This window comes from Lepisosteus oculatus, chromosome 9 (genome assembly GCF_040954835.1).
Source record: "Lepisosteus oculatus isolate fLepOcu1 chromosome 9, fLepOcu1.hap2, whole genome shotgun sequence".
NCBI classification, from domain to species: domain Eukaryota; kingdom Metazoa; phylum Chordata; class Actinopteri; order Semionotiformes; family Lepisosteidae; genus Lepisosteus; species Lepisosteus oculatus.
In genome coordinates, this window is record NC_090704.1 from 39,341,112 (window position 1) to 39,355,596 (window position 14,485).

General features: G+C 38.4%; 1 protein-coding gene across 14 annotated transcripts in view; it reads left to right on the forward strand.

The window, feature by feature from the left end:
- Nucleotides 1–14,485, forward strand: part of rbfox3a (RNA binding fox-1 homolog 3a) — a 513,805-nt gene that overhangs the window by 467,853 nt on the left and 31,467 nt on the right. For 13 of the 14 annotated variants that reach the window (XM_069194509.1, XM_015356549.2, XM_015356551.2 and 10 more), the window contains 4 exons: nt 5,289–5,342; nt 8,288–8,380; nt 10,298–10,358; nt 11,529–11,582. In XM_069194509.1, coding sequence (XP_069050610.1) covers nt 5,289–5,342; nt 8,288–8,380; nt 10,298–10,358; nt 11,529–11,582 — 262 coding nt within the window. The remainder of the gene's footprint in view (nt 1–5,288; nt 5,343–8,287; nt 8,381–10,297; nt 10,359–11,528; nt 11,583–14,485) is intronic. The other variant, XM_069194511.1, reaches the window with a different exon arrangement.

Below are 14,485 nucleotides of genomic sequence, written 5' to 3' on the forward strand. Positions count from 1 at the left end.
GCATACATTGTATTGAATTCCTGTAACTTTTCATTTTAGTGCTATGCTTTTATGAGAGATCTTATCAAAACTTCTGGAAAAGTTGAATCTATCTTATTTTATGCTTTAGTGTTGTTAGCTGTCCTTGTTGCTTGTTTGGAACATTCTAAATCCATGCTTTATAACTTAAAATTATATTCTTCTCTTAGATACAGTATGTTTTTATTAACTTTTAATAATCTATTTTTAAAACAACAGAGATATGTTATGTGACAGAAAAACACTTACAGGCTGGTTTCGGGCAATGGGGTGCGGTGGCTCTGTGGCTAAGGATCTGTGCCTGTGGCTGGAAGATTGCTGGTTTGTATCCCATTGCCGGTAGAGGAATCCTAATCTGTTGGCCCCCTGAGCGAGGCCCTTAACCCCAACTGCTTCAGGGCTGCTGTGTAAATGACTGACACTGTGCTCTGACCTCAAGATTCTCTTCCTGTCTGTGTATCTCAGGAAAACAAGTTAGGGTATGCAAAAAGACAAATTCCTAATACAAGAAATTGTATTGGGCCAATAAAGTGATCTGATCTTCTAAGGAATTTGATCTTAACAAGCTGTGCAGGCTGTTATCCTGTACTTGATGGCTTATTTTTTTCTTTTTTTTTTACCATGTTTTGAGAAAAAGTACACAGGAAGTTGAAATAAAAACAATGTTTTCTGCAGGTTAGTAGCTTGTCAAACCTTCCTTGGACACAAGTTCTGTGCAATGGGCAATACATCTGTATCCTAGCAGTGGTTTTGAAATTATAGTAACTTTATTGTATGTCTTTAGTGGTTTTGGTTATGACATTGTAGACAGAAATTAAAATGTCTGTGAACAAAGTGGCCAATTTCACCAACTAATACCAGGTTAGTTGACACCTCAGGAGAGTCTCTCTGGGTATATCAAGACTCATATTAGTGTGTGGCTGAAGAATCCTGATGAAAAAATCAAATGACAGAAACAGGTAAGAAGCTAATTTTCCTTTGACAAAAAAGAAGATAAAATCAAGCAATAGTTGAAGAGCTTCAGCTGCAAAAATTGTCTCCTGGAGACTTTGTATCTACTAACCAATGCTCACAGTATACCAAGGATTTAATTAGCTTTGTGGATGTAAGCAAACATTTTGGGAAAATTTCAGTTTGTGTTTTGAATGGTGAAGGGCAGAACAGGATACAAATAATCAGAGCAGCGTATTTTCTTGAGGTTTATTGAAAGCTCTGTGCATTTCTCAGCTCATTTGGGCCCTAAATTAATACACTGCACATTTTCCTGCTTCAGTTTTTTTTAGTTTAGTTTTGCTCTTGGTAGGGATTTCATACTCATATACTGGTCCATATTGTCCCCATTACATTTGTTTTGCTTTTAAGATTTTAAAATAAACCTTTTTGTTCATTTTCAAGCATTTCAAGCGGGATAATAAAACACATTTTTTATTAATTCTGAGAGCAGATGCCACCCTTATGATCCCAGACAGAAGCAGATAAGAACTTGTTTATTCATTTATTATTGATAAGCAGAGTGAGACAAGGATATGATAGTTCAGAATCACTGTGAGAACCCTGCTCTAGTCTAGCTTCTCTAGTTTATGTTCACTTTTGTAGTTGTACAGGTCATTAAGGAATAGCCTTAGTGCGTTGTAATAAGTTAATAAAACATTGTCCTATCCATGCATAATGTAGGTTGTTTTTCTTTCGTCCAAAATGGTCAAAATGGTTTGAGATTTTAGGTCTGGCTTTTCAGACACAATGAACTGAGCATTTGTGGATTTAGTTAACGGTTTCGCAGCAGTAAAAGCTTGGGCATGTTAAATTTAGTCACATTGTTAAAATGGTTTCATCTGTACAAGGGTAGGGTGATGTGAAGAAACAGCTGTCTATTTCAGGCTTGAGAATTTCAGGCTAGTAGAAAATTGCGCCTCGATTCATGCGAACAATTTGGTGGGATCGCAGAAACATATAATAGAGCAGGACCTGCAACAGAAATGTCCAGTAGTTACTGTTCTGGAGTTGTTTGGAAAAGACGTAACATGCCTCTTTTGCATTGGTGACCCCTCAATTTGTGTACTGTGCTCCAAAGCCCTTCTCGGGCAGATAAAAGCAGTCTCTTCCTAACCTTATTAGTGGCCGAGCCGAACGATCAATCCCATTGAGCGCGGTGCGCCTTGAAGGCCCATTTCTTCCCTGTTGTGCTGAAATGAAGCCGACGCGGACTGCTTGACAGGGTAATTAGTTTTAATGAAATAATACGGCCATTGTAGACAGCAATTAAAACCCGCTTTCATTCCAGTCATTAGAGGAACTTAAGGTTTGCTTTCATTCCACTGTTTTCTAATGATCTGAAGGCAAACCCGTTAAATTGAATACTTAAGCTTGTTAACCCCTTGAGACCACCAGACTTGCTTTTGCAAAGAGGGAGAAAAGGCAGACAGACGCACTAATACATATTTGTTTATCAGTTTTGTTTATTCCTTTTTTTCTAAGCCAATAATCTATAAAGATAAACTTTATTTAATAAAATTACATCCATCTTGACTTTTCCAGAAAATGAGAGTCTAAAACAGTGCTCTCCTTGTTTTGGACTTTCTTCGTTTTCCCTCCTTATGGATCCACCAGACAGACTTCTTCTCTGTATTGAAATTGCAAGGTTTGACTTTGCCGAGCTTTGGCTTGTTTGTTTATTTATTTATGGAAATAAACCACCTTATTCAAGGTCTTGTTTCTGTTCTATAAAGCGCTGAATTATTATAAGCCAAACAAGGCTGAAACAGGACAACCAAAGCTGGAATTCAGAACAGGTGCTTATCACTGTTAATCTGCCTCATGCAGAAGCTTGATGGTGTGATGTGAAGTTTAAATGCTTTCATTTTCGTAGCTGTAGAGGTACATGAAGTCAAATATGAACAATACAATCTGTGTTACTTTGCAAAAATAATTTCTTCCATTGACAAACTACACCTCAGCTTCAACAATCGCAGTGCAATTCTTATTTGCAGTCCAGCTGACAATCAAACCTGAGGTTTGAAACCTGGGACAGTTCCCAGCAGGAAGATGCTGAGTCAATAGTCTTCAATTCTAGGGAGCAATCAAAAGCTCCTGAATAAATCCTGTTTTTCAATGAATGACATAAAGCTGCAAAGCTAATTGGATAAAAAGAAAATACCATGTATGATATGGTATATCATAATGATAGTTTTTAACAATCCAGCGAATTTCACAGGAAAGTGGGAAGTGCTAATATGGCAAATAACAAGAGAGAGCAATATGCTATTTTAGTAGTGCTGGTGCCCATTGATCTCTCATTTTTACAGTAGACAGTGTTTTACTGTACATCCATGCTGAAAATGTAAAACATTTTTTTCTTTAGACTTTCAATTGATTATGATCACTTAACCTAAAAAGATGTTGTCATTAAAATTTTGACATCTATCATTTAAAGCATTCGTAAGTACACGTGCCACTAAACTAATAAAAGATCTTATCCCCATCAATGTACAATCAGTGCTCCTATGTACAGTTTGATGAAGGTCTTTGTTTTGAAAGTGCATTTGCTTTTCAAGTTGGAGATGAAATGAAATGATGTCAGTGTGTAGTGGAATGTTATTGGAATACCTGCAAACAGAAAAGGACAACATGACCCGATATTGTTTAACTACGTGGTGGGAAAGTTGCATGAGGACTGACAAACATACGACTACAGACTAAGACACTTTAGAAATTCACCATAGTTTATCTCTTAACTATTCTAAGTAATGACATTATGAGAACATGTGGAAAATCAGCTCACATCCTTGTACTCCTAATTACTTCCTGTGCTTGAAAATACCAAAAAGTGTGATGACAAACTTGTGGTGTGAATAGGGTGCTTGTGAGCTTGGACATGTAAAGGCGAGGTGTGCATGTGTATAAGTCTAATAAATTAGCTCAATAAGGCCAATTGCGGCTATGACCATCCCAGATCCAGTCAGTTACTGTATTGGTAATTACCCAGGTGGAATTAGCTGGGATCATTTGAGATCATTTCTTTATTGCAATAGCTGCTGGGTGTTGTGAAAGACCAGTCATCTGGTGACTGAGAGCCTTAGATAACTAATACAGACACCCAGCATTCCTCACAACGTGACTCCACATCAATGGTGAACACATCTGCAGGTTGGATGTATGTGTGCAGAATTGTAGAGGGGTAGATGGGAACCCCCCGGATATTGACAAAGGTTGGTGCTTTCTAATGAAGCCTTGTTTTCAGTCTCTTTTGACATGATAAAGAAAGCAACAAAAAGGTGTACGGTGGTCTGTGTGAAGTAAAAATATCATCATCAGTGGTGACATTTGGGATGATCTTCTTGTAGCCGGTCTTAAAATGTTATGTCAGTAGCATTTTTTCTAGACCTTGTTCCACCTATTGTCACGTAAACACCAGCGTGATCTTTTAACCAGACAAGGGCCACTTAGTGTATATATTTCACTTCATTCACTGCCCCACTGTACTTCTGTCTTGACCCAATCAAGCAGTTGTTGGACATGTTTGACGGGGCAGTCTTGTCAACACCAACTTCTACCTGACAAAAGCTCTCAGGAACCTGCATGTGGACAGTATGAAAAGAGTCTGCATAGGTTTTAATTTGTGTTTCACTATATATCTTTATACGGGAAAACTGTAACTTACATTACTTAATTCATTGGAATATCTTAAATATTACTGGTTTGGTTGTTGATTTAAAAAGTCATAAAAAGAGATATCAATACAACAACTATATCATTACGTAACAACAACTATATTTCAACAAACTTAATGAATGACCTTGAAGGTTACAGTTTTGTGTCTAGATCTATTTATATAGAATGCATGCCTGTGGTTATGTAAAAATTCTATTTCTGCCATTATTTATACATGCACAATGATTTTTTCATGCAGGGCTGTAATTATATTATACTTTCTTAATGCACTGCTCCTACCATTCCTCCCTCTGACTGTAAAAATTTGGGTCTATTAAATTAAGTTTTATAATTGAAAACTAAATTATACGTACGCCATAGGGATCTGCTGTAAAAAAGAAAACTGTCTGTTGAACAGGGGGAAGTGACTGCTAGACCTTTTTTTTAAAAAAATGATTTGAACAGCCTGTAATGTAAAGCAAAGTGTAGCTTAGATTGGCACAAATAGAGCAGGGCGTTCTATTTCTGTAAGCATTATAATCAGGCATTTGAGACTCAAGACAAAGTGCAAAAGTAACGCGTTCTAATTATTTTCTTTTCTCTCTGTCTCCTTCTCTGTGCAGCAATTTGGGAAAATTTTAGACGTCGAAATTATTTTTAACGAGCGAGGCTCCAAGGTAAGTGAGCTGGAACAACAGCGGTTATCTGTCCATTATTCTCTTTACTTTCATTTGTTTGATAATTACGCCTCACATTGTCTCCAGATGCCAGTGACACATTGATCACCTCCAACTCACCAGTCGCCTCAGCAGCCTGGAGTTCAACCCTCAGCACCTTCCTTTAAAAAGCAAATAAAAGCAATAAGCTACCATTGCCATATTACTGTATGCTGGACTCAGAGCAGCATTTCCATCATGGCATCTTCTGATCACATGATCTTGGTTTTATTGACTGGATAAAACGTTCTTCTACTTCAGTGGAATTACATATAAAATGTTCACTGCTGCTGCCCCTTTTTCTTTTTAAGAGATCCAAAGGACACAGAGTGAACTGTTAGAGCAGCTCCTTAGCAGGCACTTTTCTCTGCTAGTCACAAGGAAACAGGTGCACCTCTGGGTGTGCAGTGTGCTAGCTTACAGTAAGAGAGAACCTCACTGATTCCTCACACGTCTACTGAAGAGAGATAAACATCAACCAAAACTTCAAATAAATAATGCTATCCTGACTTCACAGAGGGAGGAAGTCCGGAGACAGTGGTACTCTAATCTTAAGGATAAAGGATAGGTTTTCTGTGGTCAGGTTATGGGAGCAAAGCTTCAGTGGTAAACAAACATTTGATTGCAGAGAATCTACAAACAGAGATTCCTCTTGATGAAAGTTTACCATGGTAGATGTATTGTAATTTTATTACTCTTCCCCTGTGATTTGTAACTTACATTTGCTTTGGTGACTGATTTTTACTTTTGCTTTGCATTCTTGTATTGAAGCAAAAGTCAAATATGGTGTAGTGAACAGCAAAGCATAATGAAAGCATTTTAGAACATAGAAAATCAAGGTAAAGTGGAAAAATAAAGGGATACATATCACCAGGGTAAGCTTTCATAAGCTTTCATAAGGCACATATCCTTTAGTTGTCACCCCGGAATTCAATCTTAGTCAAGGGTCATTGTTTCTATAAATAGTCCAGCTCATCCACAAAAAGACACAGATCACTGTTCTCATGATCACAGCCTACAACAAAAAAGTTAACTATTCCTTGGGAGTTCTCAAAGCTCAAAGCAGTATAAGCTATCCAGTGGTCTACCTGGGGAACAGATGAGCCTCAATGACTTTGTTGGCCTTGTATAGTTCACCTTTTTCCTAATGCAGACATAAGATGCTCAGTACACCTCTGCTCATCATAAATGGCTACCGTCAGAAGACCCCACAGAAATCTCCAAGCGTAAACTCCCTCATAGATATTCGTCACAGAGACCCAGACCCATCCACTTTAACCTGAAGCCATCGCTTTATGTTGTAGAAGAAGATGAAGTGCCAGCGAAACTGCTTTCTAGACAAGAACAAGCTTTTATTGTTTGTGCCCAACAAAGCCATTACCCATGATGCCTCTTCCGCACCCTGCTTGCTATATAATGAACCTACCAGACCATTAATAAACAATCTATTTTCTAAGAAGCTTTTGCAATTTGCATTCAATATGTTTGTCTCCTTTGAAAAATGGTGGCTCCTCTCTCCCTCTGTGTAAGCTAATTATTTGTGCATGATAAAAAAAATAAAGAGGGCGAACGCAGTAGCACAAAATGTCAAAAGGATTAATTTTGCCCTCAATTCAGTTTTAAATTTATTTTTTATCTTTTTCTCCCCAAGGACGGCTCCGGTGTTATTTATGCTAGACGTAGGGCTGAAGAACCTGTATATGCATACCAGATCACGCTGCTCTCCAGCGCTCACATGCATTATCTCCGAAAGCAATTATTGTCCCATACTTGCATAGTATATATAAACTAAAAGACTGGGACTTGTTGTACATACTTGTTCATGGAGTATATCTAATAGCTTGTGGTGGGGTATCAGGTTTAGGCTACCAGTCCTCATAACTCACCAGTGACAAATCCATGAGGAGAAATTAAATGGCCTTTTCTCTTGAACAGGAGTGATGTGAAACAACAGTTACTTGGATATAGTGTTTATAGAAAATGCACCAGGATGAATTTTACACTGTAAATATGCTTTTGCAGCCTGTATTAATTACTGCCATAACGAGTCTGGAATTCTACCGCTTTGCAAAATTGGTGGCTTAAGGAGATACACATTGCAAATGTGAATGTTTATCTAGGATTATGCTGACTGTGAGTGGCAAGACGTTTTCAGACGTTTGTTTTCACAACCCGTTAAATCCCCTAAAAATTAAAAATCTCAAGTTTTATTACAATTGTTTCTTGCAATTTTTAACTCACAAAGTTGTTCACCACAAAAAGGAGCCATCTCATTATTCAGTTATTACAATAAATGCTATTATCTGTAACTGTTCACTTTCACTGTATGACTATGATGTTCTGAAGGGATTTGTACTTAGAAGGATTTTTTTTCTTGGCTGTATTTGTGGACAAAACAATCACTTGCCTTGCATCTGGACTGGTCTAGACTGCTGGTCTAGACTGGTCTAGACTGCTTATCGTCTCCTTTTATGTGTCAAACTTTTGCTTTTCTTTTTCTTTTCTAAAATGAATAGAAACCTTTTCACAAATATTATTTTACTTCTGTACAATTACATTTCTGTTTTCCTTTTAAGCATAACAGACAATTTGTCTCTTCTTCTTTCATTTTGTATTTTTGTAAACTGATAGTAGCAAGGAAAAACTGGACTCTTTTTTTTATAAAGTATCACGTTGAATCATTCAGGTGCTGCTTTTGTCTGTCTCCTGCTCTTCCAAATGTAGCTGATGTTTCTTCTTGATACTGTACTTTACTAACAAGCTCATGTTTGATGGCTGCTTAAAATTTTACCGTGTACCACTTATCTTGTACGTGTTCTTTTCTCTCTCTCTTTTCTTTTCTTCCCCCATCTCTCTCTCTGACCTTCTTCATCTCCTTCCTTGGGCTGGCCTGCCATTGCTCACAGGGATTTGGGTTTGTTACTTTCGAAACGAGTGCAGACGCAGACCGTGCGCGGGAGAAACTAAACGGTACAATCGTAGAGGGACGCAAAATAGAGGTGCCTTCCTTTTCCACTACTTTTCCTCGCTCACCTCTCCCTGTGTCTCCCTATCCCTTGTACTGCCTGCCTGTGCCTGTCCTGTCCTCTGTTCACCTTCACTCCTCCCACCTCTCCCCTTATATATTTCCCAGACTGAGCCTGACATCTACGTATTTGACACAACAGCTTCTTCAGTTTTGTTTGAAAGACTGTATACAATTTACTTTTAGAACATGAAATACTGTATGTGCACAAACAGGATCAAATTTAAGAAATACACAATTTCCTGAGGGAAAATATACAGTATAGAAAAGTTTCAGATTTGTTGTTGCTATTTGTAAATTATTTATTGTGAGTAAGTGCCTGCTTTATTAATACACATTTTTAAGAGCTAGAATCAAAGCACTGCCAGTGTTCCTTTAAAGCCTGCTTGTTATTTTTTTCTAGTTCCAGTTTGTTTTCTCTTTCATATAGTATACTCAGGAGTAAACACTTAGAAGTATTTTCCATCTTTCTTCTGCTGCTGTTTTTTAACTTGTCTTTTTTATCTACCCAAACCATTAAGATAATTCACATGATGTATAAACAATACATAGGCTTATTTATCAATTCAGGTTAAAACCCGTTGTTTCCTTAAGCTAAATGACCTGCTGTGGCCCTGTGGAAATTAAAGCCATTAGCGATAATTAACATGAGAATGAAATACTAACATGGCGTTAAAAAATGCACCACTTTGCCAGAGGCCATATTACACTCCCTCATCGCTGAAGGAAACACTGTATTTCTTTGAAGTAAGATGTCAGGCATTGTTTACAAGATTCCAGGATAATGACCACCTCTTTTAAGTTAACAGACTGAATCTTGTTGAGATATCCCAACCCCTAGCAATGGTGAACAACTGCTGAAAGCTTGGATATTGTGTCTTTTTAAAGATCTATGGCCTGTTGCAGAAAACACCTTAACTTAAATTCCTCCTTTGTTTCTCCTTTATGTTTTCTTTGACTTTAAGAGCATAAAGGAAGTTACCAAAACCATAGAAAGACTTAATATTTGAGGCTTAAGATGTTGAGCATGTATGGTGTTTTATGCAAATGGCTGACTGGCTTCTGGTGTTATACATATACACCCTGCTACAAAACAGTGTAAGTCCAGTTTCCTGTCTGTACATTGTGCTAAAGTAACAAAAAAGATATGTGGTGATTCTCCAAATCATTGACTCATTAACTGTTCTTATTATTTAATTGTTCTTTCATGTCTGACAAGACAAAATACTGAGAATAAATTCAAGTATTTAACGGTCAGAAACAAAATAATGTTACTTTTTTCATTTCTAAAGTTGAAAACCAAAAATAATGCTTAATCAACTTTTAAATTTTTTAAAGAAGTCACATCTTCTTTAATATATCCAAAAAGACTTTTGAATTTGGTAGATCCTGCTTTAAAACATTTGATCTTTAAAGTGAAAGTGGTGCACTTGTTTTCTTTTACTATTGTTTATTAATTGAACAGATATTTGTCTTATATGTAGGGAAAAAAGTACTTTTTATGGATGGAATCAGTGATGAAACATTAAAGCTGCACTAGAAAGAATCTGAAAAGGCCAGCATGAGTACTGTCATGTGGGCTATTCACAGGACAGGTAGTATGTTGCTATGGTACCCCGTCTCAAGGTTTGGTCAAACCATGTTTACATACAAGTCCAGCAGACATGGAGTTAAACAAGAGCACTCCCCACAGCCACTGAGGCCCTGCATTTCTGGAATCGAATAAACACTACAAATGTGTGGCTTTTTCAGGACTTTCACTTGTAGTTTTAAAACATTTTTTTTGTGCAGCCTACAGGAAAGACAATCATCATAAAGTGTCTGTAAAGCATCTCAAGGAACATTGTGGCTGAATGTTGTGTAACTCGGGATGTTTTGTCTTTGGAAACAGGTAAACAATGCAACAGCAAGAGTAATGACAAACAAAAAAGTGGCAAACCCTTACACAAATGGTAAGAACTTAAGAACCTGTGTATAACCTGCTGCAGCGGGTTGAGTTGGTATCAAGTGCTGAGGCAAGCATTCTATGCATCTGTGTGCTTAGCAAAGATGTGAAAATGTTAACTAATAAAAAGTGTTGTTTCTCCTCATTAATTATGTTACAGAGTCTGCATTATTTTGTGCAGTGCACATTTCTCATAGTGGTTGTATCACTGGCACTTTAATATCTGCCATATATATTTTATATCTCATTTGTATGATAACAAAAATGAATAACTGATCCTTTAACTGAGATTGGCTGTTGACCATTGACTTGGAGAAGAAGACTTTTCAAAGGCTCTTTAGCTGGTATAATTAGCAGTGGCAAAATCAGCATGTGCAGAGAGAAAAAGTTAGTGAATACATATCATAGGCCATGCAAATGAGGCAGAACACATAATAGGATGTGCAATAAGTAGCACATTAAATTGGATTAAAATAATAATAAAATAATAATCACTTCAAGGCAAATTAGAACATTAAATTAAAAAAGCATTCAGCTGGCTTCCTAAGCCCGTCATCGTGGTGTACACTGCTGCGGGGGAGTCAGAGAGACACTCCAAGGCTGGGCTTCTCCACACAGGAAGCCAGGTGTTTTTTGGGGGTAGGTAGCTAGATCTGTGGAACTACGATGGTGGGATTAAATGGGAAAGTCATAGCTCATTCTGTGCAAGGCCATCACAGGGCCAGCGCTTGGAGTGATTTTCATTTATTTTGATCGGTGCGCAGGAGGGAGAAACGAAGCAAGGAATTAAAGTAGTGGACATTTCACCCCCCCACACACACACACACACACACACACACTTGCCATCAGCGAACCACGCTTTTGGTTTAAAAGAAATGGGCGATTTGCAGCCTCCATCCGTCACTGTCATGCAGCTGGACAGCACTTACTGCTACCTTTCCTCCTTTCTCTAGTTTTCTAGTCTTTTTCTCTTTTTTTTCCAAGACAGCCACCATTTCCTCAACCTCACCTCCACCCTCTTCAATTTTTCTCTTCTCTCTTATTTTATTGCTTTCGTGGTTTTTCTTTTGACTCCATATCACGTTTAGATCTCTCTCTGTAAATAGTTAGGTTAATGATTTCAATGTGTGTTACGATATATGAAGTTCTAATATTGTCTTCCACTGTGTCCCTGTAGGGTGGAAGCTGAATCCAGTGGTGGGAGCTGTCTATGGTCCTGAATTTTATGCAGGTAAACAACTGGAAGCTGTATGGCTCTAGTAGTTTTCATCTAACTGAAAATGTACCTGTTCACTATGAGTAATACACCAAATTAAGTATGCTGACAGGATTATGAGGTGGTTTAGTCAAAAACTGGCTTAACCTGCTTAGCTGAGGGCTAAACTGGCCAGAGGACGAGGAGGTTGGGACCCCCATGCACAGGGAGGAGTGACCAAGGTGCAGCTGTAAAGGTGGAGATGAGGTAGAGATGGGATGTTAAAGATGTATGAGAAAGGGATAACATAGTATTTATAATACTCAGGACTGATTGAGAATTACTGACAGCTGAATCTGATTGAACTTGGCTGTTGTCATTCCACCCGATCTTTCGTTATAAACTCCATGAAGTGTGTGACCCAGGTACTGCTTACCATACGGCTGAATCCTCCAATAAAACCGAACTAAAAGGAGATGGCTACACAGTCAGAAGCACATGCATGGTAAAAGATTGCAATAACGGTCCTCCATGAGGTTATGGAAAGTGGTCAGCTGCAGAGGGCTGCTTTAGCTTTTTTCTGGATTGGACAATACAGACATGAATAGAAAAATGAAGTCATTGGAAAGGTAGAAAAAAGACTCTATTAGAATTGAGCGTGAATATGGCAAAGCCAACTGTAGAAAGCCAGCCTTAGAGAGCTATTTTCTTCAAACAATATCCTTTTTTCCAAAACTGTGTTTTTAACATACAGTACCAATTTGCCCTTTTCTGGTGTTTTGAAGTACTGGTATCCGAGTGATTTCAACGAGCATGTCAATGCTTACTGGGGATCCCATGTAGATTTTCAACATGTGTTGTTTTGACCCTGTTAGTCATAGGCTACTGTCAGACCACAAAGCTTAAGATACAATACGAGACAGTGTCACAGGGAAAAGTACACCAAGCACCGAGTGGAGCTTGTGATGTCATTGATCATTCCCAGACTAGTCTTGAGTGAAAGGTGCTTTCACCTTTGACTTTAGCCTTTGCCCTGCCACCCTGACCTCTCGATTCAAATTATCTCTGCTTTCAGTGCCCTGTCATTGCCCTACACCAGTATTAATAAACTAGTGCCCTGCAAAACTGAATCTGGAGACTTAATTAATAGAGCCTTCAGACTGTTGACCTCAATCAGATCACAGTCTTTTCTGCATTATGTGAAGAAACGGTGACATCAAAATAGCTTCCTGAGCCATGATTGGAACTAATATTGGCCTGTCCAATTTAAAGGAAAAATTATCCACTAATCATCGGCAGGAAAATGTCATTGATTGACTGCAGTTAGTACTATACATTTTGCAGTGGCTTAAGTGGTGTTTTCAGTGAAAGGGGTTTTAGTTGATATGCAGACGTTGTTGCAGCTCTTTTCAGAATCAGATCACATTCCTAATTACACCACTCAGAATTTACAGCATTATAGATGAAACAAAAGGAAACCAAAATATGACAGTAATTCAGAATAAATCAGATGTCAAAATGCAGAAGGAAAAATGTTATATACAAATGATACAAATACAAATGATAGAAAGGAAAGATAAAATAAACTGATAGAAAGGAAGGATCACAGAATCCCACGATACAAAACTGGAAAACAAGCAGTGACTTAGAGTCAAGGCATTTCACCCTGGGCCATCTTATTGAGATCTACAATCTATAGTGGAGTCTGCAGATACAAACAGATGGGTTATCAAAGCATGCTAGATTGACTTTTGCTTTGCAGAGTTAACTTGCAGGGAAGATGAAGAGAAAGCACTTTCTTGGCAGGGGGCCTGTTTTAGTTTGGTATTCTTCATGGATTGTTTCATGAAGTAATGTTGACTTTTTCCAGGTTTTTTTCTGGGTCCACGTGCAATTTTATTGCCATGCTTTATCCAAACCCTTTGCATCTTAATGAGTGGGAAATGGTATTATTTCATTTGGAAGAAGTGCTGAGCACATCTCGCCACTTTAACGGCTTTCCTTTTTGCTCATTAGACTAAAATCTGTTCATTCCCGGACAGCTTTACTGCGAACCTCTAAATAACCGGCTGTGACAGAAAGCAGTCATTTATCATTTTTATTTCAGCTCCCCCCCTCCCTCTTCCCTTCATCCACTATTCCCTTGCTTGACACCTCCCCCCCCACACTAGGCATGTGAACACAGACACACACACCCATACTGACACACACTTTCCAAAAACATCACATCAAATCAGATTTAATGTGGTCCACCACTTCAGCTCTCTGGCTTCGAAGCCGGGGGGTTGCGAGATTTATTGGATGCTAATTTTTCAAGTCGTCTTAACACGGCGCTAAAGTTTGCCAAGCCTAAACGACACCATATGTTTCACTGGTTCCCAAGAGAGAGGTGGCTATGGAGTAAAAAATCTCAAATGAAATGTATCTTCGAAAGTAGTTATAGTGAGTATAAGGAAAATCCCAGTTTCTAGACCCTGTTCACAACCTCTCCCAAAAATCCTGTGCAAGAGGCCTATGGATTTATTCTAGAATAATTATGGCTACATTTAATATACTTTGGGTAGGAATAAAATGGGATGTAAAGGCGATTAATCACTGTTTATCAGTCCTCGTTTCTGTGCGGGAGATCAGCGAAATTGGGCACCATAAATCGTGGCATGGTGACAGCATACTTCGTCTCCATTCGTCCTAGTGCTACAGGTTTATTGTCCTCAAATCCCATTCAGGAGAATGACGGATGAGGTCTGGAGACTGCCTGCTTTTAACCTCTTCCAGGAAAGCCTCGCTTTTCTTCCCAGAGTCAGTGAATTCCACCCAACTCAGACTGCAGTCAAGTGTTTACAGCCCCATTTGGTTAAGCACAAAGCTAGCTCATGCATTTGGAAGTTTTGGAAAACCCTTCTAGATCGAATTAGAAATGTAGACACAGGGCACTGCTG